Source organism: Pelobates fuscus, chromosome 2 (genome assembly GCF_036172605.1).
Source record: "Pelobates fuscus isolate aPelFus1 chromosome 2, aPelFus1.pri, whole genome shotgun sequence".
Classification (NCBI taxonomy): Eukaryota; Metazoa; Chordata; class Amphibia; order Anura; family Pelobatidae; genus Pelobates; species Pelobates fuscus.
In genome coordinates, this window is record NC_086318.1 from 447651638 (window position 1) to 447674347 (window position 22710).

Genomic DNA, 22710 nt, shown 5'->3' on the forward strand with positions numbered 1-22710 from the left:
GCTAGGAACAATGCTGACCATGACTCCTCTGGGCATAGTCCATTTTTTGTTAATAATGGCCGGCATCCTACTGTCCTACTGGCTGTTTTTTCTGATACGGCTATTCCTGCTTTGGATGACCGTCTGGCTTCCATCCGTGATACCTGGGTTAAAGTTCAATTTGCTCTGGGTACTGCTGCTGACCTTTTTTTAAGCATCATGCTGATACACGTCGAGGTGCCAACCCTGTTTACCAAGTGGGTGAGAGGGTTTGGTTATCTTCTCGTAACATCAGGCTTAAAGTCCCTAGCATGAAATTTGCTCCTAGGTTCCTTGGACCTTTTCGTGTCCTTCGTAGGATCCAATCCTGTTGCGTACTATCTGGCCCTTCCGGCCTCCTTGAAAATTCCTAATACCGTTCATGTGTCCTTACTCTTGTGTGCATTAAATATACTGTCTCAAGTGTCCTTCCTCCTCCCTTAGTTGTTTCTGGACAGGAAGAGTATGAGGTCGCCTCCATAATTGATTCTAGGTTTTCTCGGGGCACTTTACAGTACTTGGTGGATTGGAAAGGTTATGGACCAGCCGATCGTTCTTGGGTTCCGGCATCTGATATACATGCTGGCTGCAAGATTCCCTATTTTCACACCAAATTACCTCTCGAGCCTGGTCCTGCCCGCCCGGTGGGCGTTCTTCAGGTGGGGGGTAATGTCACGTATTATAAAAATGTCCGCTTATAAAAATGTGGTTAATGACATTTACTGTCCACACAGGGTTTACTAATCCACAGAAGGGTTAATTCTGAGCAGCAATTATGCAAATGGGAACCTGGTAACTGCTTTGGGGTCAAAGGCCGGTTACAGCCTAGCAGATCTAGAGGAGGGGTATTTAGGCCCAGTTCTTATCCTGCCCAGTGCCCTGTCGTGATTTCCCCTGTGGTTGTCCAAGAGTGCGTTATTGATTCTGGTAATTCTGGTTATTTGACTTTGGCATTGTTTTTGACTTCCCTGTTTTCTGGTATCCCTGACTCCTGGCTTTTCCTTATCGTTGTGTCTCTTTCTGTATCCCTTGACTTCGGCTATTCCTGACTATTCTTTGGTACGTTAGTCCGGCCATTCTAAGGTCCGGTATACGTTACCTATCAGTCCTCTGCGTTACACAATTCTACGTGCTGGATCATACTGTAATCCTGACATTCATGACGTGATTCCTGAAAAGATCCATCCCTCTTGTAAGTCATTGTTTATCCCTTTTGTGTATTTTTTATATTGATGAGTTACAGTTTTTTTTCCCGTTTTCGCTGACTTCCAAGTGAGATGATTTGTCCTTCTCCAGAGCCAACTTCCATCCTCTAGTAATCTGATTCCTTGAATAACCTCTTTGACATAAATTATTTTTAAGTTCTATTACCTGTAACTCATATGCTTTCCTAATAGAACAATTTCTGTGTAACCTTATAAATTCTCCAAGAGCTATTGCATCAAAGGTAAGTGGAGGATAGCAGCTATCTGCTTGGAGGATGTCCCCTGTTAAGGTTAAGTCAATAAAATGAATTTTATATTGACTACTATTGTTAGTGGAAAAAAAAATCAGTCCTGGGTTGTTTAGACTAGTGGCAAATTGTCCACAAGTTCTCTCATCTTCATCCCATATGAACAGTAAATCTTCTATATACCTACTGCACCAAATAGTGTTGGTGCAATGGGCATTACTCCCTCCAAAGACATGGCACAGATCCCACTGTGACGGACCGCCTGGCACTCCAACCGAGTGCCTCCGCCAATCGATGCTCCAAGTGCTCACCGAGGAATTTCAGCACTCCACCAGACACCATAAGACCCCTTCACCCACCCTGGACCCAAGACCGGGTCCAGCTTCCAGTGGGTAGACCTCTCCTATTCCCAGAGAGCATAGCAGGAACAGCTAGTGATTATAATTCCTGGGGAGTATAGTGATATAGCAATCCCCAGGATAGATACAGCCGTTTCTCCCACACATGAGATGAGACTCTATGTTGAGGGTAAGCAGGAACAGAATTTTAAGGAGGCACACTGGCCTTTTATGCAAGTTTCCCAACAAGGGTGACACCCAGGTGGACCTTGTTGGGCACAGGGACACAAAGTGAATAAACCAATAAAAACAGAGTCATACAGTGAGACACTCCCATACACTGTGCTTGGGAGATAATTGAATCAGGAACTGTACTAATCTAACCCAATTATCTCCAAACACAATTTGATGAAACCCCAAAAAGTACCTTAAAAACACATAAACCCCATAAAATCCCCTGATAGCCCCGATCTGGGTGAACAACATATTCAAAAATCACCCAGATCGGTTCAGGGGTTCAGGAATTTCCTAGAAATCATAGTTTTGACCGACCGTGCACATGGTCCTATGCCCAACACAGTTCCAGGGAAATCAGGGTGTGATGTGTGATAAGTGGGCCAACAAATTCTTGGTATCTTTCAAAAACCATTTTGCTCTTTGTTTTAATGGTTGTAGCTGGTAGTCCAGCCATTCTGACAGACCCTCTCCCAAAGATCCAATGGGTGAAATAATCGGGTGGCCTGGAGGGTCTAACGTTGATTTATGGATCTTTGGGAGATAGAAGAACAGTGGCTTGGTCGGATTGAATTTTACCATGTATTCTTTTTCACACCTGGAAATAATGCCTTTTGCTTCCCCAAACTTGAGTTAAAACTAACAGAATAGTTTGTTACGAACACTTGTATTTCAGATACCCGTTTGCTTTCGGTTCCTCCCAAACTGCTAGAGGCTAAGTGATTATAGCTCCCAGAAGCAGATGCAGTATCCAAGTGCAAGTTCCCATGCAAAGGGTTTACCGTGACATATTCCAGGGGCATTCCCCACTGGACCAGAGTGGGGACAATGGCAAAGTACACGCTGTAATTACATTGGCTCTCAGGTCCAGGACACTCCCACACAAAACAGGATAATCCCTCCCCTGTGCCTGTGAGATAATTGAGTCAGGAACTGTACTAAACTCAATTATCTTCAGGCACAGAAAACATATATTTTAACAGCACCCCACAAGTACCCCCAAAACACATGGAAACCCCACAATAGTCACATTCCCCGATAGCCCATATCCAAAAATCATCCAGATCGGTTCAGGATTTCCATGGACGTCATAATTTGACCGACTGCACACAAAGTCTTAAGCCCAAAACAGTTCCACAGTTCCACAGTTTCAGAGGTAGCGATCAGTCTATTTCGGGGAGTTTTAAAACAAATCCACGAGCTGTTCCGCTGGCTCATGGGTAGCGTTTGTGCCCCTAGTGCATGGGAACAAACCTACCGAAGAGCGCTCTCCTGGCTGGTCGGTGAAAAGAAGCAGGTGTTCGCAAAATTGACCGGGAAGTCGAGTGTCCGATTTTAGTTCCAGACACTCGACGACCAAGTCCCACTGCCTCTTTTCGTGCAACAAGATGGTCATCGTTTTCTCCAACACGTGGCGTTCAGCCATACGAACGGCGGCCACTCAGGGAGAGCCCTTAGTCTGCTCTTTGCTTTGTAGTTAATGAGCCGGGGGGTGGCCGGTGTTAGGTAGTTTTATCTACCGAACGAGGACAATTAAAGTTATTTTCCTACGATGTAGGTAGTGTCGCTTATGCACTCCACTACCTGGAAAGGTCCCTGCCATGTGGCCTGAAGCTTGTCTTTCTTAGATGGCTTCAGAACCAATACTATTTCTCGGACTCAATTTCGGGCACCCCTTATCGTACCACCTCTTCTGGCATTGTTGGGCCGCCTGCAGATTCTCCCGAACGGAATCAGTGAGCGTCTGCAAGCGGTCCCTCAACTCCAGAACATAGGGCACAATGGGTATTCTTCCCTCTCCTGTGTTACCCTCCCAGTGCTCCTGTATGAGGTCTAGGATTTCCCAGACTGTATAGGAGTGCGAAGGGGGAGAACCCTGTAGACGCCTGGGGCACTTCGCGGTAGGCAAACAGGAGGTGGGGAAGAAATCTTTCCCAGTGCCGACAGGAGGCTGCGAACGTCTTAAGCATCTGCTTGAGCATGCCGTTAAAACGTTCACAGAGTATGTTCGTCTAGGGATGGTAGGGAGATCTGTACAGGGGTTTCACTCCGCAACTCTGCCATAACTGTTGGGTCACAGTTGCGGTGAATTGAGTCCCCTGATCAGACAAAATCTCGCTAGGGAAACCAACCCTCGGCCACATTCTCTGCCTCTATATTAGAAAGAGCTACAGCTCTATATTAGAAAGAGCAACCTGAGGTGCTGGACTTACTGAGGGGCCCTATCAAGTGCACCGCTACCCTATGGAAGGGTTCCTCGATGATGGCTAAAGGGTGTAACTTGGCCTTCGTTTGGTCACCCCTTTTCCCTATCCTTTAGCAGGTGTCACACGTCCTGCAGTAATCCTGCAGGTCCCGTGTAATCCTTGGCCAAAAAAAGATCTGCGTCAGCAGGTGTTTAGTCTTCCGGACCCCAGATGTTCCGCTAGGGGAATGTCATGGCTGAGATTGAGTAGCTCAGCCCTAAATTTACAGGGTACTAGCAACTGCCTTTTAGCTATCTGCGCAGCCCTGCTACCTATCCCACCGCTGCTACCAGTTGTTACAAACGCTGGTATTTCAGATACCCGTTCGCTTTCAGTTCCTCCCGAACTGCCAGAGGCTGAGTGGGAACTAGTTCGTGGGAACAAACATACAGAATAGCGCTCTCCTGGCTGGTCAGTGAAAAAAAGCAGGCATTTGCGAAGTTGACCGTCATTCGGTAAGTCGAGTGTCCGATTTTAGTTACAGACACTCGGCGACCAAGTTCCGTTGCCTCTTTTCGTGCGACACAAGGAGAGTCCTTAATCTGCAGTTTGCTTTGTAGTTAATGAGCCGGGGGGTGTTCGGTAGTTGTAGCGGAGAGCCAGTGGTAGCAGGGCTTCCCCTCCGCTGGTTACTCCAACAGCTGCTCAGGAACAAACAGGATAATTCAAGAAGGCAGGCATAAGCATAAGATAATCCATGAATATCCCATCACCCTTTCCAATAACTGAACGACACTCCATATTAGGAGCAGAACTGAACTTTTAATGGCCAGGCCGACCTTTTATGCAGGTTTTGCCCAAAAGGTTACCACCCAGGTGGACCTTGTTGGGCACAGGTAAAAACAGAAAACAACCAATACGCACAGAGTCAGGTAATAAGTCACTCCCATACAGTTCACACAGTCCCTCCCCTCTGCTTTGGAGATAATTGAGTTAATTACTGTATCAACTCAATTATCTCCAAACAGAAAAGTACCCCAAAAACATATCATACTCCCACAATTCAGACATCCTGTGATCTGGGGGAGCAACATACTGAAAAATCACCCAGATCAGTTCAGGAGTTCGACAGTTTTATGGAGGTCTTAGTTTTACCGACCGCACACGAGGTGTAGGCTAAAAATAGTTCCATGTGTTTGGGCTGTGCGGTCGGTCTCCATTTGAGCGTCTGAAATACATGAAAGTGCATAAAAACATGGTTCGTTCCTTGGTTCATTCAACTCCTCTCTGTTCCCCCGAGTTTACATGAAATTACACAAGGATGGAAGTCTCTGCGGTGTTCGTGCCGTTGAGTGTCCGATTTGGGTTCCAGACACACAGCGACCAAACACCGCTGGTGTAATTCGTATTCTAAGATTGCAGCCGCCACGTATTAGCATAACGAACGGTGGCCACCCAGGGGATCACCCAGTTGGTTTTCAATTGAGAGAGTGTGAACCAGGTTAGGGGGGTCAATTGGCACCACGCTCCTCTCATGGATGGCCTGGTTGTTCGGTACTTAGTTCGTTTGTCGAACCCTTTGGTGAGAGTAGCTGAAAAAGGGTTTTTTACCGAACAATAAGACGAATGATACAAAATAAAAGCTTATTACTTGCTTCCACAAGTAATGAACAGTTACAATCTCAGGAAAATAAAGCAACAAAAAGGATATGGACAGCCCCTAGTACAAATAGAGGTGTTGTTGCAGAGCCCATTCCGCTACAGTAGTTTTATCTACCGAACGAGGAAATTCAAAGTTAACGAAACAAAAGGTGTAGTTTTTTCACAGTTTACATTTTGGTGGTATGGAAACACTGTCAGTTTATGTTACTTCATTTTAAATATTTATTTTTCTCTTTTCTTCTTGTTTTGATTTCAGGGGTGTACTGTAGAATTCAAAGTCATAAATCCTGGGTGGGGTGAGGTGGGGATATCTCTCCCTTTCTGTCAGGACGAACCAGTGGCCCAACATGCAGAATTAAGTAAAAACACGTAACAAATAGAAACAGTAACAACATGTTACCGGGCCTTAGAATGGCTGGAATTAACGTAATAGGATAAACAGTAACGAGCCAACGTCAGGAATACAGAAAGGAACAAATACGTAAAGAACAAAGCCAAAGGGTCAGGGATACCAGAAATACGGGAAGTCAAGTCAAGCCAAGATCAAAAACCAAATATCAGAATCAGGAACGCGCTCTCGGATAACCAACAGGATGGAAACCACGACAGGGCACTGAACAACTGCAGGTGTGGGTTTAAATAACCCAGTAAATCCTGCTATTGGCTGACTTGGGTTCCATGACCCCAGAACATGCGTGCACGGCGAAAATGTGACGCTGCATGCACGTTCACGTCACTAGTGACGTCGTGGGTGTTGTTATTATATAGTGCCACCTTGGCATCCTTCCTAACACTGGACCCGGCCGCTGAATGACAAACTGCATGGAGGGAGAGGCTCTGGAGGTAAGGTGAGTAACCTCTCCCTCCTTTAGTGTGACTGCACCGATCAGATGCGGTCACATCGTGGTGCCGATCGGGCACTGCGATTGTGTGACCGCATAGATCTGGTGCGGTCACACTGATGTGCCAATTAGGCACCGTGACAGTACCCCCCACACAAAGACCGCCCACCGCGCGGGCAGGACCAGGCTTAGGGTACCGGGCATGGAAATAACATAGAAGGCGTCCAGCATGAATGCCAACAGCTGGAACCCATGAGCGTTCCTCAGGACCTTAACCCTTCCAATCCGCCAGATACTGCAAAGAACCACGTAAGAACCTGGAGTCCAAAACAGAAAAGATTTTGTACTCTTCCTTACCCGCAACCACCAAGGGAGGGGGAGACGCAGAAAGAGTAGTGTATCTATTGCAGATAAGTGGCTTTAATAAAGAAACATGAAAAGTTTCTTTTTAAGGTTTAAAGGTTGGCAGGGAGGTCAAGGACATAAGACACCGTATTGATCCTACGTGAAACATGGAAAGGACTAATGTATCTAGGAGCGAACTTCATAGAGTGTACCCCGAGTCTAATGTGTCTAGTGGACAGCCAAACCTTGTCCCCTACTTGATAAGAAGGTGCAGCACTATGTCTCTTATCAGCATGTTGATTCAAACAGGAAGCAGCGCCAGCTAAGGAAGAATTAACTAGATCCCATCTTTTCCTCATAGAGGTCAGATGCTCATCCATAGTGGGGATATCTGTATCAGAGAACACAGAAAGTAATAATTGGGTTGACCACTTTCCCTGGGCGGAATTAGCCCGGAACAATGCTACGCATGACTCTTCCAAACTTTTTATGTTGTATATGGTCTCCACCCTACTGTATACAGTAGGTCAACCCAATTATCATGGGAAGCGTTAACGAAACAATGTAGAAATACTTCCAGAGACCGATCTGCCCTTTCAGCAGCCCCATTAGTTTGAGGATGATAAGATGAAGAAAACAACAGGTCTGTTCCCAATTCTTTACAAAAAAGATTTCCAGACTTGAGAAATGAACTGAGAACCTCTGTCAGAAACAACGTTTTGAGGAATCCCATGTAACCTCACTATTAAAATAGTGATAATAAAAATCTGAGGAAGGTAATTTTTTAAGCAGGACAAAATGGGTCATTTTAGAGAAACGATCTAGGACCATGAATATAGTGTTATAACCCTTTGAGACATTCAACTCTACAATTAAGTCCATGGCTATATGAGACCATGGAATGAGAGGAACAGGCAGCGGTTGTAACCCACATTTCAATTTGTGCGGGACCGTAGGGACAGCATAAGTCTGGTAAGTATTGACATAACTGATAACATCAACCTCAAGAGAGGGCCACCAGAACGTTCTGGTTACCGCTAAAATGGTTTTGCGTGTACCTGGATGCCCAGCTGTAACGTTCTTATGAAACCTAGTGTGGCGAAAGTGACCTCGCCACTGGTTTTTGGAAGGGCCTGTTTGCCAGCCTCCTGCCCTGCGACTTTGGCCCTGGGATGTATTGCCCTTCTAGGAACTGATTTGGGCATATTGTATTTTATTATGCTGCTGCTGGCCCTTTAAGAACCATCTGGGGACATACTGTGGAGTTACTGGGTGGCCACCATTTCATGTATCAGAGGCACACAGCACATCCCCAGACACACAGCGCATCCCCAGACACACACAGCACCCAAACACACAGAGCGCACCCCCAGACACACAGCGCAGCACTCAAACACACAGCGCAGCACTCAAACACACAGCGCAGCACCCAAACACACAGCGCAGCACCCAAACACACAGCGAGGCACCCAAACACACACAGCACACCATCACTCACGCACAGCACACCATCACTTACACACAGCACACCCTCACTCACAAACAGCACCCTCACTCACACACAGCACACCCTCACTCACTCACAGCACCCTCAGACAGACAGCACCCTCAGACAGACCGCACCCTCGCTCACACACACACAGCACACACACACACACATATATATATATATATATATATAATGTATAAAATAACCCTCAGTGAGTTAACAGACAAAGAAAATTAGAAACCTAGAATGTGACGGCAGATAAAAACACCCTCACACACAGCACCCCTCTTACATACACACACACTGCGTCCCTCAAACATACAATACGTCCAAATATATATATATATATATATATATATATATATACACACTACAGCACCCCGCACACTGCACCACTACACACATTACGCTCCAGATACACGCTAGATCCCTTACCCTATATGCACTCTTAATCCCCTACACACACACACACAATCTCCTATACACACTCTGGGTCCTTTACACAGTAGATCTCCTACACACACACACACTGCACCACCTACACACACACTACATTCCTTGTCAGCAAACACATACAACATTCTCTAAACACACACTCTCTACAACCCCTACACACACTACGTCACCTATACACACACACACTACAGCCCGTATGCACACACTCGCTACATCCCCTATAACACTATGCGCCCTATACACACACTCTCTACAGCCCCTAGCCACACATTACACCACAAACACAAATGAAATTGACCTATTTACACACACCCCACATACAATCCCAGAAGCAGGCTCCAAACATATGTACCATGCACTTTCCTGGCCCTTTTGTCCTCTGGTATCCCACTTGTGGAGACACCAGAGAGAATTTAAAAGCAAACACAGCGCAAGCATGTTATTAAATTTGCTTGCGCTGCGCAGAACAAATTCAGGGCCCTTTTCTAATGCCAGAGCTCTTCAGCGGGGCTCTGCGCATTGAACCAACATGCTCACTTTGAGAGGGGGCGTGCTTGTCATTAGTGATGACAAAACACACCCTCTCTGGCCCCGCCCCCTTCTTAGGGGGCCGCACTGATTGAAAAATGCCCGGGCCTAATTTTTTTCCCAGTCCGGCCCTGCCCCAGAACGTGCATGCACAGCGAAAATGTGACGCTGCACACACGTTCACGTCACCTGTGACATTATTGTGTGCGGTATTATTATATAGCGCCGCATTGCAGCGGCCGGCGTCCTTCCTAACACTGGACCCGGCCGCTGAATTACAAACTGCACGGAGGGAGAGGCTCTGGAGGTAAGGTGAGTAAGCTCTCCCTCCTATCAGATGCGGTCACATCATGATCAGACACCATGACACTTTCCCTCCAGGATTCCTTTATATATATATATTTATGTTTTTTACATGTTAAGGTGCGAAATGCGTTCAGAGTTACTGTACGTTTTTTTCATATTTTTATTTCCCCTCCCTTTCTGGCAGGGGAAGGTTTTTAATTTTTTGTATTGTTGCATTTTTTTTTTACCTAGTTAAGAGATAGTCTGCATTAACGCCGTAACGGCTTAAGCCCCCAGGAGCCAGCAACTACTCACCTCCGCCGCGATCCTCTTCTGGGGGGCTGCCTGACAGCCCAGGCAGCCCCCCTCCGGCAAATGAGGCCCCCGGGGGCCATGTGATCGCTCTCAAAGAGCGATCACATGCCCCCCTATAGCTGGCTATGGATCTGCCAGCAGGGGGACTGTCTGAAATATCAGACAGTCCCCCTGCTGGTAGGTAGTGTAAAAAAAAAAATATTAAACATATTATAAAATAAATTAAATGCATTTTTATATATATAATATATGTATATATATATATATATATTGAAACAAAATGTAATATAAATTATATATCCATATGTAATTTCATTCTAACTGTATTTTGTTATTAATATATATATATTGGTAACAAAATACACTTAGAATGAAATTCTATATATATCTATCTATATACAAAATACAAATAACCGCAAATATATATATATATATAGATAAATACATATAATTACATGAAAGATTACATTAGTATACACGTAGAATTTAAATACATATATATGTATATATATTAAAATTCTACATGTATATTTAAGTAATCGTTTAACATAATTATGTGATTTGATTACCGGTAATTAAAATTTGATTAACATGCCTGACAACACAGGGAGAAAGTGCAGAGAATATAATTCGCAAGCACTATATTTGACCCTGTAACTCTCCAAGACACCATAAAACCCGTACATAGGGGGTACTGTTTTACTCGGGAGACTTCACTGAACACAAATATTAGTGTTTCAAACTGGTAAATTGTATTACAACGATGATATTTTAAGTAAAAATTAAGTTTTTTGCATTTTTTACAAACGAACAGCACTTTTATGGACTATATTATTGCTGTGATATGTTTTACTGTTTTAAAACACTAATATTTGTGTTTAGTGAAGTCTCCCGAGAATAACAGTACCCTCAATGTACAGGTTTTATGGTGTTTTGGAAAGTTAGAGTCACATATAAGGCTTGCATTTCATTTTTTTCACATTGAAATTTGCCAGATTAGTTATGTTGCCTTTGAGAGAGTATGGTAGCCCAGGAATGAGAATTACCCCCATGATGGCATACCATTTGCAAAAGTAGACAACCCGAGGTATTGCAAGTGGGGTATGTCCAGTCTTTCTTAGTAGCCACTTAGTCACAAACACTGGCCAAATATCCGTTTTTTTGCTTTTTTCACACAAAAACAAATATGAACGCTAACTTCGGCCAGTGTTTGTGACTAAGTGGCTACTAAAAAAGACTAAACATACCCCACTTTCAATACCTTGGCTTGTCTACTTTTTCAAATGGTATGCTGTTATGGGGGTAATTCTCTTTCCTGGGCTACCACACCGTCTCAAAGGTAACATTACTAATCTGGCAAATTTCAATTTGAAAATGGAATGTTCTATATTTGACCCTGTAACTTTCCAAAACAACATAAAACCTGTTAATGGGGGGTACTGTTGTACTCGTGAAACATCGCTGATTACAAATATGTGCATTATGACATTCACAGCTAAAATGGCAGACGGAAATACAAATTAAAAAAAAATAATCTTATTTTCTCACATTTTTTTAAATTTTATTCATAATAAATTATGTTCCATATATGAATAGTTATTGATAAATTAAAGCCCTGTTTCTCCTGAACAAAATGATATATAATAAGTGTGGGTGCATTTAATATGAAAGAGGTGAATTACGGTTGAACAGACATAGAGCGCAAATGCCAGGTTTTGTTTACGTTTTGTTTTGATCAGAACGTGCACTATTGACTCCGTCCTGAAGGGGTTAATTGACATGTGCTTGAAGATTTTGGACTTGCAAACAGTATTATTATAATCGCTCAACTGATGTGGGTTGGTTTAGTGAAGCATGCAGTTATTAACGTGCTGGGTGCTTAATGGAAATAAAACCTGTTGCCCCACAAGGTTCATAAGTATCATAGAAAACCCAAAGCACACCAAAGCTTATTGCACATAACATTTTTATATGATGAAATAGTAAATACATAAAGATAAAGTGCAAATATGCAGAGCAGACTCTTAACTACATGAACCTTGATATAAAGTGCTCCCAATATAAACCCATTAACCAGTGTAACATCGGGTGTACTAACACCTCCAATTACATAGAGTAATCCATGACATTGTCAGCAGGTGTGGGGTTAATGCAACTGGTGTGGGGTTAATACAGCATGGATTGGGGTTAATACAGCATGTGCGGGGTTAATACAGCATGGATTGGGGTTAACACAGCAGGTGCGGGGTGAACACAGCATGGATTGTGGTTAATACAGCATGGTGTGGGGTTAATACAGCAGATGTGGGGTTAATACGCCATGGTGTGGGTTTATTACCGTAGGTGTGGGGTTAATACGGCACGGATTGGGGTTAATACAGCATGGATTGGGGTTAATACAGCAGGTGCAGGGTTAATACAGCAGGTGCAGGGTTAATACAGCAGGTGCGGAGTTAATACAGCAGGTGCGGGGTTAATACAGCAGGTGCGGGGTTAATACAGCAGGTGCAGGGTTAATACAGCATGGTTTGGGGTTAACACAGCAGGTAAAGGAGGAGACTATATTTAAAAGAAGAAAAACTACCACAACAAGAGGACATAGTCCTAAATTAGAGGGACAAAGGTTTAACCCCTTAAGGACCAAACTTCTGGAATAAAAGGGAATCATGACATGTCACACACGTCATGTGTCCTTAAGGGGTTAAAAATAATATCAGGAAGTATGGTGTGGGGTTATACGGCATGGTGTGGGGGATTATTACTGTAGGTGTGGGGTTAATACTGCATGGTGTGGGATTATTACCGTAGGTGTGGGGTTTATTACCGTATGTGTGGAGTTAATACGGCATGATGTGGGGTTATTACAGTTGGTGTGGGATTATTACGGTAGGTGTGGGGTTTATTACCGTAGGTGTGGGGTTAATACGGCATGGTGTGGGGTTATTACTGTAGGTGTGGGATTATTACGGTAGGTGTGTAGGATATAAGTATTGATTTATATAATACACTGAATTCATTAATTTATTTGTGCCACAATGTGATTCATAGATGGTGTTATGGTATATGGCACACAGAAGGATAACGAGTGTGATTAAGGCAGTATATGTGGAGGGGCCATAACATTTACCCTTGGGCTGAGGTCCCTGGTCTGTATGTAGTGTGTCTCTGCCAGCTATGCTAATCTGTATGTAGTGTGTCTGTGTGTCTCTGCCAGTCATTCTAGTTTGTATGTAGGGTGTCTCTGTGTGTCTCTGCCAGCCATGCTAGTCTGTATGTAGCGTGTCTGTGTGTCTCTGCCAGTCATTCTAGTTTTTATGTAGGGTGTCTCTGTGTGTCTCTGACAGGAATGCTAGTCTGTATGTAGCGTGTCTGTGTGTCTCTGCCAGCCATGCTATTCTGTATGTATGGTGTCTCTGTGTGTCTCTGCCAGCCATGCTAGTCTGTATGAAGGGTGTCTCTGTGGGTCTCTGCCAGCCAAGCTAGTCTGTATGTAGTATGTCTCTGTGTGTTTCTGCCAGCCATGCTAGTCCGTATGTAGCGTGTCTCTGCCAGTCATGCTAGTCTGTATGTAGTGTGTCTATGTGTGTCTTTGCCAGCCATGCTAGTCTGTATGTAGGGTGTCTCTCTGTGTCTCTGCCAGTCATGCTAGTCTGTATGTAGCGTGTCTGTGTGTCTCTGCCAATCATGCTAGTCTGTATGTATGGTGTCTCTGTGTGTCTCTGGCAGTAATGCTAGTCTGTATGTAGCGTGTCTGTCTCTGCCAGCCATGCTATTCTGTATGTAGGGTGTCTCTGTGTGTCTCTGCCAGCAATGCTAGTCTGTATGTAGGGTGTCTCTGTGTGTTTCTGCCAGCCATTCTAGTCTGTATCAAGCGTGTCTGTGTGTGTCTCTGACAGCTATGCTTGCCTGTATGTAGGGTGTCTCTGTGTGTCTCTGCCAGCCATGATATTCTGTATGTAGGGTGTCTCTGTGTGTCTCTGGCAGTAATGCTAGTCTGTATGTAGCGTGTCTGTATCTGCTAGCCATGCTATTATGTATGTAGGGTGTCTCTGTGTGTCTCTGCCAGCCACTCTAGTCTGTATCTAGCGTGTCTGTGTGTGTCTCTGCCAGCTATGCTTGCCTGTATGTAGGGTGTCTCTGTGTGTCTCTGCCAGCCATGATATTCCATATGTAGGGTGTCTCTGTGTGTTTCTGCCAGCCATTCTAGTCTGTATGTAGCGTGTCTGTGTGTGTCTCTGCCAGCCATGCTTGCCTGTATGTAGGGTGTCTCTGTGTGTCTCTGCCAACCATGCTAGTCTGTATGTAGGGTGTCTCTGTGTGTCTCTGCCAACCATGCTAGTCTGTATGTAGGGTGTCTCTGTGTGTCTCTGCCAGCCATGCTAGTCTGTATGTAGGGTGTCTCTGTGTGTTTCTGCCAGCCATGCTAGTCTGTATGTAGTGTGTCTCTGTGTGTTTCTGCCAGCCATGCTAGTCTGTATGTAGGGTTTCTGTGTGTCTCTGCCAGCTATGCTAGTCTGTATGTAGGGTGTCTCTGTGTGTCTGATAGTCATGCTTGTCTGTATGTAGGCTGTCTCTGTGTGTTTCTGCCAGCCATTCTAGTCTGTATGTAGTGTGTCTCTGTGTGTTTCTGCCAGCCATGCTAGTCTGTATGTAGCGTGTCTGTCTGCCAGCCATGCTAGTCTGTATGTAGCGTGTCTGTGTGTCTCTGACAGTAATACTGATACCGGAGAAACTGACGAAAGCCAAGCACAGAGAGATGGACACAGGTTTCTTCAGGAAGGAAGAGATTCTTTATTCGGTTCACCGATCGGGACTCAGAGGGACTAATGTCACCAAAATACAAGTTCTGAGCCCCGGACAATAGTGTAGGCTCCTTATATAAGCATGTAACTCCTCCCATAAGTAGCTCCACCCACACATTCTCTTACCCAATCAATCGAATAAGAACTAACTTCCTGTTTGACCGCATGGCTTGCCCAGCACAATGGAGGAGGGGAATACTACATCCGGTATTCTCGCACATGCTCCGTACACTACTGATCGTATCTTTGCCACGTGCAACCAACCGACCGATACACCAGTATATGCACGTACACATGCCACGTGGTAATCTCGGCCCACTAAATCTATTTTTACAGAGACTCTACCACATTCCCCCCTTTGATGCCTCTGATATTTTCACAATTACGGAGGCATCACTTAACCTTAGTTTGCATATACCTCAGGTTGCCATGAACCAGACCAGACTTTGCGACTAATGACGTGAATCCCTCAACATTCTTCTTCCTGCACTGGTTCTCCCTGATTTAGAGCCTCATATCTATATATGGACATTATCTGTGCAGCAGCCTTTCTCTCTGCTATATTTTCTATAATGCCCTGCACAGACCTAACTACCAAAGGAACAAGACATGGTAGGAGAAGACACAGCATTAAGATTAGCATGACTCCACCTACCAATGCCTTAAGTCCTCCAAACTGCTCATACCAATTACCAAACCAACTACTTGGATTATACCCTCTCCATACCTGAGTAGGCACATGCGCTAGATTAACCATATGGCTAGTAAGCTCAGCTATTGCTTGCCCATCATCATCTATTTGAAGACAGCAATTGCTTAGGTTAAACTTCCCACATACACCTCCCTCTACTGCCAATAGATAATCCAAAGCTAATCTATTTTGGTAAACGGCTGTCCTCATCCTAGTATTACGCTTCGCTAGGATATTGAGCGCTTGTGATGTCTCATTGGTAATTATCTCAACCACTGCCTGTAACCTTATAATGCGGTTGAGCATATATATTGGAGTTCTATATCCGAAAGTACCATCTTCTGCCCAAGTGGCTGGCCCATAATAATCTATGATACGCTGGGGAGGCCATTCATAATCTTCCCAGGTACCTATCTCTAGGGGTCCCCTTTTATTCCTATGATTCACATCATATACTTTAACTCCCAAAGTCTCTCCTGTTTCAATAGGCAACAAGAAGAAGGATGGTTTGAGCATACCTAACACACATGCCCCTTCCCAGTCCTGTGGTAACTCCGAATAGGCCTTCTTACCACAGATCCAGTACAAATTTGCTGGGGCTTTCCAACTAGATGTGATAGATAAGTCAAACCACACGTTCTTTAAATTGGCATAACTTGCAAACGGGTTAGGTGGTTCTGAGACATTTGAAGCCGACCACCAGGTTGTATTCTTTGTAGTATCATCATAAGCTTTTTGCCCTAGACAAGTTAGTTCTCCTACAGATGTGTTAAACATTATTCCTTTTCTTGCTATGCAAACATAACCTATGATGGAGGTCTTTAATCGCCACTCAGATTTACCTCTAACACTCATTTGATAATCGGCTTGAGAAGATATTATTTGTTCAATTGTCTCAGAACCGGACATTACCTCCTTTGCTTCCCAGGGCCATTGGTCTCCCATGTTAGTACCTCCACATACATAGCAGTTGGTCCCATTAAGACTACCAGCAATACTTTCAGCTAAATCTATAAACAGGTTTTTAGCATTATGGGGGATCTTATTTTCTACACTCATCTCTTCATAAAAAGAATGGAAAAACTGATGAGTTTGGGATGCTACGGTATCGGTCTCTATCCCTATAAATAATATTGTCCCAGGATCTAAACCCGTCCCATATATCTGGAACCCAAATAAGTTACCAAACCTATCTAAAAATTGTTCAGGATTATTAATAAGTATATGGACTGGGTTACACTCCATAGACTTACAATACGGTTTGGTAGGCAACTTAGTAACAATCATATCCTTATCTACTGTCTGTCCCCAAGTTGCCCACCCCACACAAGACCAATATCGGCAATAATTATAATCCCTATCTGGGCATTTTGGACTTACGTACTTATTTTTACTACTGGGACAAATATACTTATCGTTAGACCCATACGTTCTCTCCCATTTAAGATCCCCACATACATTCCACGGCTTTCTACCACTTGATATCGCTTTACATGCATCAAATAGCAGAACACCCGAAGAATGTACGGTTTCTAATACAGTTTTATTTATTAGGGTCCCCTGTGGATCTCCATTCCGGAGGGTCAACCAAATCGTACGGGGTTGATACTCTGGATTGAAGCACTTAGGGTCTCCTACTCCTAAATGGCATACACTATATTCTATACCCAAGTATCTACACCTAGACACATATCCTTTACACTCATATTGTGAATGCCAAATTAGGGTCTGGGAAATATGATTACCTGTTATAGTAGTCTTAATGCAAACCTCACAGCTAGGTGTGTCGGTACCTCTACCTTCCTGAATATCTAAAAACACAAAAATACACATTATCAAAAACACTTCTTTCGACGTCTTCATCCTCAGTCTTCGTCCGTGCGATGGCACCTCAGCTTCCAGGATGTAAGGGCTGCAAGGAATGGAGTTCTGCTCTTCCCTTCACAGAGGTCCCTTTGAGACACCCTGGCTATGACACGTGGGTAAGTGGTCAGGCTTTATTATGGCCGTCAAAACACTCACTTACTGATCTCTTTAAACACACTTGTAATCCCAATATCTCCTCGTCACTCCGACTGAGTCGTGCGCTTTAACCGGATCTTGCAGGGATTCTCTGGATCTGGTGTAGCTTGCCAAGAATCTACTGCTGCTGGTTTAACCCTGGAGTGATGAATCCACAGAGTCACTTCAGCCACCTTTATTGCTGTAGGGGTAGACAAAAGAACAACATAAGGACCCCTCCACTTAGGCCCTAACGGTATACTGTTCCACTCTTTAATCCACACTTGATCTCCTGGATGATAGCTATGAACAGGGGGATAAATATTCACAGGTAATCTATCTTGTACCCATTTCTGTACCTCCTCCATAGTTTTACCCAACTCTACAACCTGCTGCCGGGTAATTCCTTCTCCCAACTGACTCAAATCCCCCCCTTAAGTTACCAAGTACCATTATTCCCTCCAGGACCTCCTCTACCTCTCGCTCTGCCTCTATAATTACCATATCCTGCCCTAGGTCTGTCTCTCTCATACTGTTCCCTTTGTGGACACTCACTTCTCCAATGCCCTTCTTCCCTACAGTACGCGCACTGATTCCTACTCAGGGGTTCCCTATTCCACTTACTATCGCCTTTATCTGCTCCCCTATACACCTCTTTCTCCCTTCTATCTACGCCTGCGATCGCTACCGCTAGCATATCTGCCTTTCTACGCATCTTGCGCTCTTCCTCTTTCTTCGTCTCTGTTTCCCTGTTCATATACACCTTATTCGCTACCTCCATTAGTTGGGTTATGGACATCCCCACGAACCCTTCTAACTTTTGTAGCTTGCGCTTTATATCTCCGTAGGCTTGGCTGACAAAGGCAGAGTTAACCATCCGGGAATTCTCAGGGGCCTCCGGATTAAAGGGGGTATACAAGCGGTATGCCTCCAATAATCGGTCATAAAAGACACTGGGCGATTCATCACATTTCTGCAATACCTCAGCCGTCTTAGACATGTTAATCGCCTTCTTTCCTCCAGCTTTAATGCCAGCAATAATAGCGTCCCTATAAGCTTTTAAATGAACCAAGTCTGCGCCATTGACATTCCAATTTGGATCGGCATTTGGATAATGTGCTGTGGCCCATGCTGCTGGGTTGGCCTGATTTTGTGTACGGGCCTCTTCTTCCAGCGCTTTAATTGCCGCTTGATTTATCCTAGTCCTTTCCTCGTTATTAAACAATGTCATTAATAATTGCTGGCAATCAGCCCAAGTGGGATTATGTGTCTGGACTATTGAAGTAAACAGATCCGTCATGGCTTGAGGCTTTTCGGTGTAAGAGGAGTTATGGGTCTTCCATTTAAAGAGATCGGTGGTCGTGAAAGGGACATAGATGTAGACTGGATCAGCATATTGTATCTGGCCATCATCGTTAATGTGTGTCGGACCAGGAGTCAATCGAAGTGGCATTTGATAATGTCGGAGTTGGAGAGTACCGGTCAGTTGTCGGGTTAATATGGGGCTTCGTAGAGATGCGTCAGTTAGGGGTTCCGGTCCAGGGGTAGTAAGGCAAGGGGATGGGGAAGCTTTACTATGGGGAAGGTTGGTGAGTAGAATATTCCGGGCCGGGCTAGGGGGAGCCTGACCGGAAGCTAGATATGGCGCCAAATCTGGGTATGTGGAGTTAACGGAAGCAGGTATCGGAAGGGGAGGGTTTGAAACAAAGGGGCTGGGCTCTGAGCTAGAGGAGGAAGTAGGTGGGGACAACGGGGCAAGGGGAGGAGCGTTTCCAGCAGCACCTCCTCTTCCTCTTCCTGTGGAGGAGGAGTAAGGGGGCGGCATAGGGATCTCAGACTCAGGGGGCGTGTCCAAAATGGGCGTAATTACGGCCTTAGTGGACAAGCGAGTCCTGGCCACCATGAGGCGACATTGTTCCTCGTGGCATACTCGGATCCATTTTGGCGAGTCTTTTACGGCCTGCCTCCAACAATCAATATAGGGAAACTGGCCGTAAAGTTCAGGCCTACCTGATACAGCCACGTGTACACGCTGTACCAGATTAGGATCCAATCTGCCATGTGGTGGCCATGCAGCAAGCAAAGTAGGCCATTCCCTACTACACAATGTAATCAGGCGTGCTGGAGACATCTTTACCCCAAAATCACATGCTTTATATCCCTTTTTAAAATTCTTTATCATACATCCTAAGGGATCCAAAATCGTCGAATCTGACGCGCCCATACTTAACAATGGAGCGTCGTTTCCAACAAAAACTATACAAACACTCTACCAACGGTCACACCCGTTCCCTCGGCAACAGCCACGTGGTACAGTTACTAAGTGAAACGCACACAACAAAACACTCAGGGAATTCCCGTACACACACAGCTGTTACACCAGTCACTAAGTAACTAATACTGTGCCCTTTGGCGAAACTATACGGTCACCCACGCTATAATTTCCTATATTTGAATTACCCGTCTATAACATACCCCAGTAACATCGTCTTTACAAACAGTAGTTACAGTACGGTTAGCATAGGTTAAAGTACAATTTAAAGTCACAGTACAATTAGTAGTGGTTATGGTGTTAAACATGCAACATAGACGACAATTATTAGTACTTATTTACAGTGTCAGTAATTATACATGGTTATGGTACCGTGCGCTATAATACAATTACACACTATTCACACTCTCTCTAGACGGCAGAGCTCACGCTATCTAGCAAGATATACACGCTACTACAACAATCTTTAACACATATACAATTCCCAACTAATCTATTGGCCAGTACCTTGATGGACTACCTAAAACTATCTACATACGTTTTGGTTAGCCACACTGCCCAAGCACCACATATAGCGAACTAGAGGGCGGAATTTACAACAGTACCCTCTTAGTCTATCTACTCTATCAATAGTCTAGTGGGTTCCAAATTTACACGCCTTCCCACTTAGCCAAGATAGGTTGAGATCTAGCGAACCGAATTTACACAGGCGCCGCTTAGTCTCCCGGTCCCTCCGACCTAGCGAACGAAATATACACCCTAGAACGCTAGTCTAGACAAGACACCGGTGTCCGGCTAGGGCTATTTACACCAGAACCCCGCCTGACTCCAAACCAAAATTAAACGGGCTTACTAAAGGGCGTTTAATTGAGCTGTGCGCCTTCGCTCCTTCCCTCCACTGGAGGGGGCAGATTCCAAATAACCCCTTATGGGCCTACCACACAATTGGTATCCAATACCCCTAGTGGGTCCGCCGTCTAAAACAGCGGTCGTCTTACCTCCTCGTTCCTGAACCTGAGTTCACACTCATCGACGGGGACACCCCAGCACTTACTACGTAGAGGCCGATGATCTCCTGGACAACAAACCAGTGGCGCCGAGACGAAGGGAGGTCCACGCAGAAGTTCAGGGGTGCAGCCGTAGAGAACGTGGGCAAAGATAGACCGTCTCACGCCTCTGCTTCTCAGCTACCGTTGAACGATGAGCTTCCCGGCCAATGCACCAAATGATCCCTGAGAAACTTAACGGAAGCCAAGCACAGAGAGATGGACACAGGTTTCTTCAGGAAGGAAGAGATTCTTTATTCGGTTCACCGATCGGGACTCAGAGGGACTAATGTCACCAAAATACAACAAGTTCTGAGCCCCGGACAATAGTGTAGGCTCCTTATATAAGCATGTAACTCCTCCCATAAGTAGCTCCACCCACACATTCTCTTACCCAATCAATCGAATAAGAACTAACTTCCTGTTTGACCGCATGGCTTGCCCAGCACAATGGAGGAGGGGAATACTATATCCGGTATTCTTGCACATGCTCCGTACACTACTGATCGTATCTTTGCCACGTGCAACCAACCGACCGATACACCAGTATATGCACGTACACATGCCACGTGGTAATCTCGGCCTACTAAATTTATTTTTACCGAGATTCCACCACAATACTAGTCTGTATGTAGCATGTCTGTGTCAGCCATGCTAGTCTGTATGTTGCATGTCTCTGCCAGTCATGCTAGTCTGTATGTAGCATGTCTCTGCCATTCATGCTGGTCTGTATTTAGCGTGTCTGTGTGTCTCTGCCAGTTATAGTACTCTGTATGTAGTGTTTCTATGTGTGTCTCTGCCAGTTATGCTAGTCTGTATGTAGCATGTCTCTGTGTTTTTCTGTCAGTCATGCTGGTCTGTATGTAGCGTGTCTCTGCCACTTATGCAAGTCTGTATGTACGGTGTCTCTGACAGTCATGCTAGTTTATATAAACAAAAAAAACATACAATATTGATGTGTAATGAAATGGCGCTAATAAAGTCTAAAATTGCAGCTAGAATACACTGTGGGATTAATCATGTGAACCCCACCAAAAGTTAGAAACAATAAATACGCGATTATGTATAGCATTATAGATTATGGAGTATATAGTAAGTCCATATCCTTAACCATAAAGTGCATCACAGTGGCCCAAAGGTGTATATAAAAATGTTTATACCCTGTATTCTGTGGCAGGTATCACTGCAGGGATAAAACCAGACACTCTCATAGGGCAATATGTTTTTTGTAACATATAAAGCAATCACAGTTTGAGTCCTATAGTTATCACACTCACATTTCTCTGAGCCTGTCTATATCACTGGCTCAGGTAATTCAGCTTTGGTGTGATATTGGAGCTTCCACTGAAGTGTTAAGAATAACTTGGTAATCAATGATAAAAATCAGTTAAGGTAAAAGTGAGTAACATTTATTTCAAACAAGTATAAAAACCTTCTAACTGGTATGCCACAGTCCAAATTCACAGCAAGCACTTACTAAGTAAGTGCTGTGTATGTGCCTCCCATCCTACATGCAGACCACATGCTATTCATGATAAATTCCTATTGTTTTTAGGGTCGAAATCTAGCAGACTTGCGGAGAAGCCAACCCCGGGGCACATTCACCATGAGCACCACGTTGCGGCTTGGCAAACAGATCCTGGAATCCATTGAATCTATTCACTCCGTGGGCTTTCTGCACCGGGATATCAAACCTGTGAGTGTTCACTCCCTGCACCGTCTGAGCTGATATAGATTGAAGTTTGGT

The 22710-nt window shown here is 44.6% G+C and overlaps 1 protein-coding gene across 4 annotated transcripts in view; it reads left to right on the forward strand.

The window, feature by feature from the left end:
- Window positions 1-22710, forward strand: part of TTBK1 (tau tubulin kinase 1) — a 303323-nt gene that overhangs the window by 152482 nt on the left and 128131 nt on the right. For 3 of the 4 annotated variants that reach the window (XM_063444162.1, XM_063444163.1, XM_063444161.1), the window contains one exon: window positions 22519-22659. In XM_063444162.1, the coding sequence (XP_063300232.1) occupies window positions 22519-22659 (141 nt within the window). Of the gene's footprint in view, window positions 1-22518; window positions 22660-22710 lie in introns of those variants that run through there. The other variant, XM_063444164.1, reaches the window with a different exon arrangement.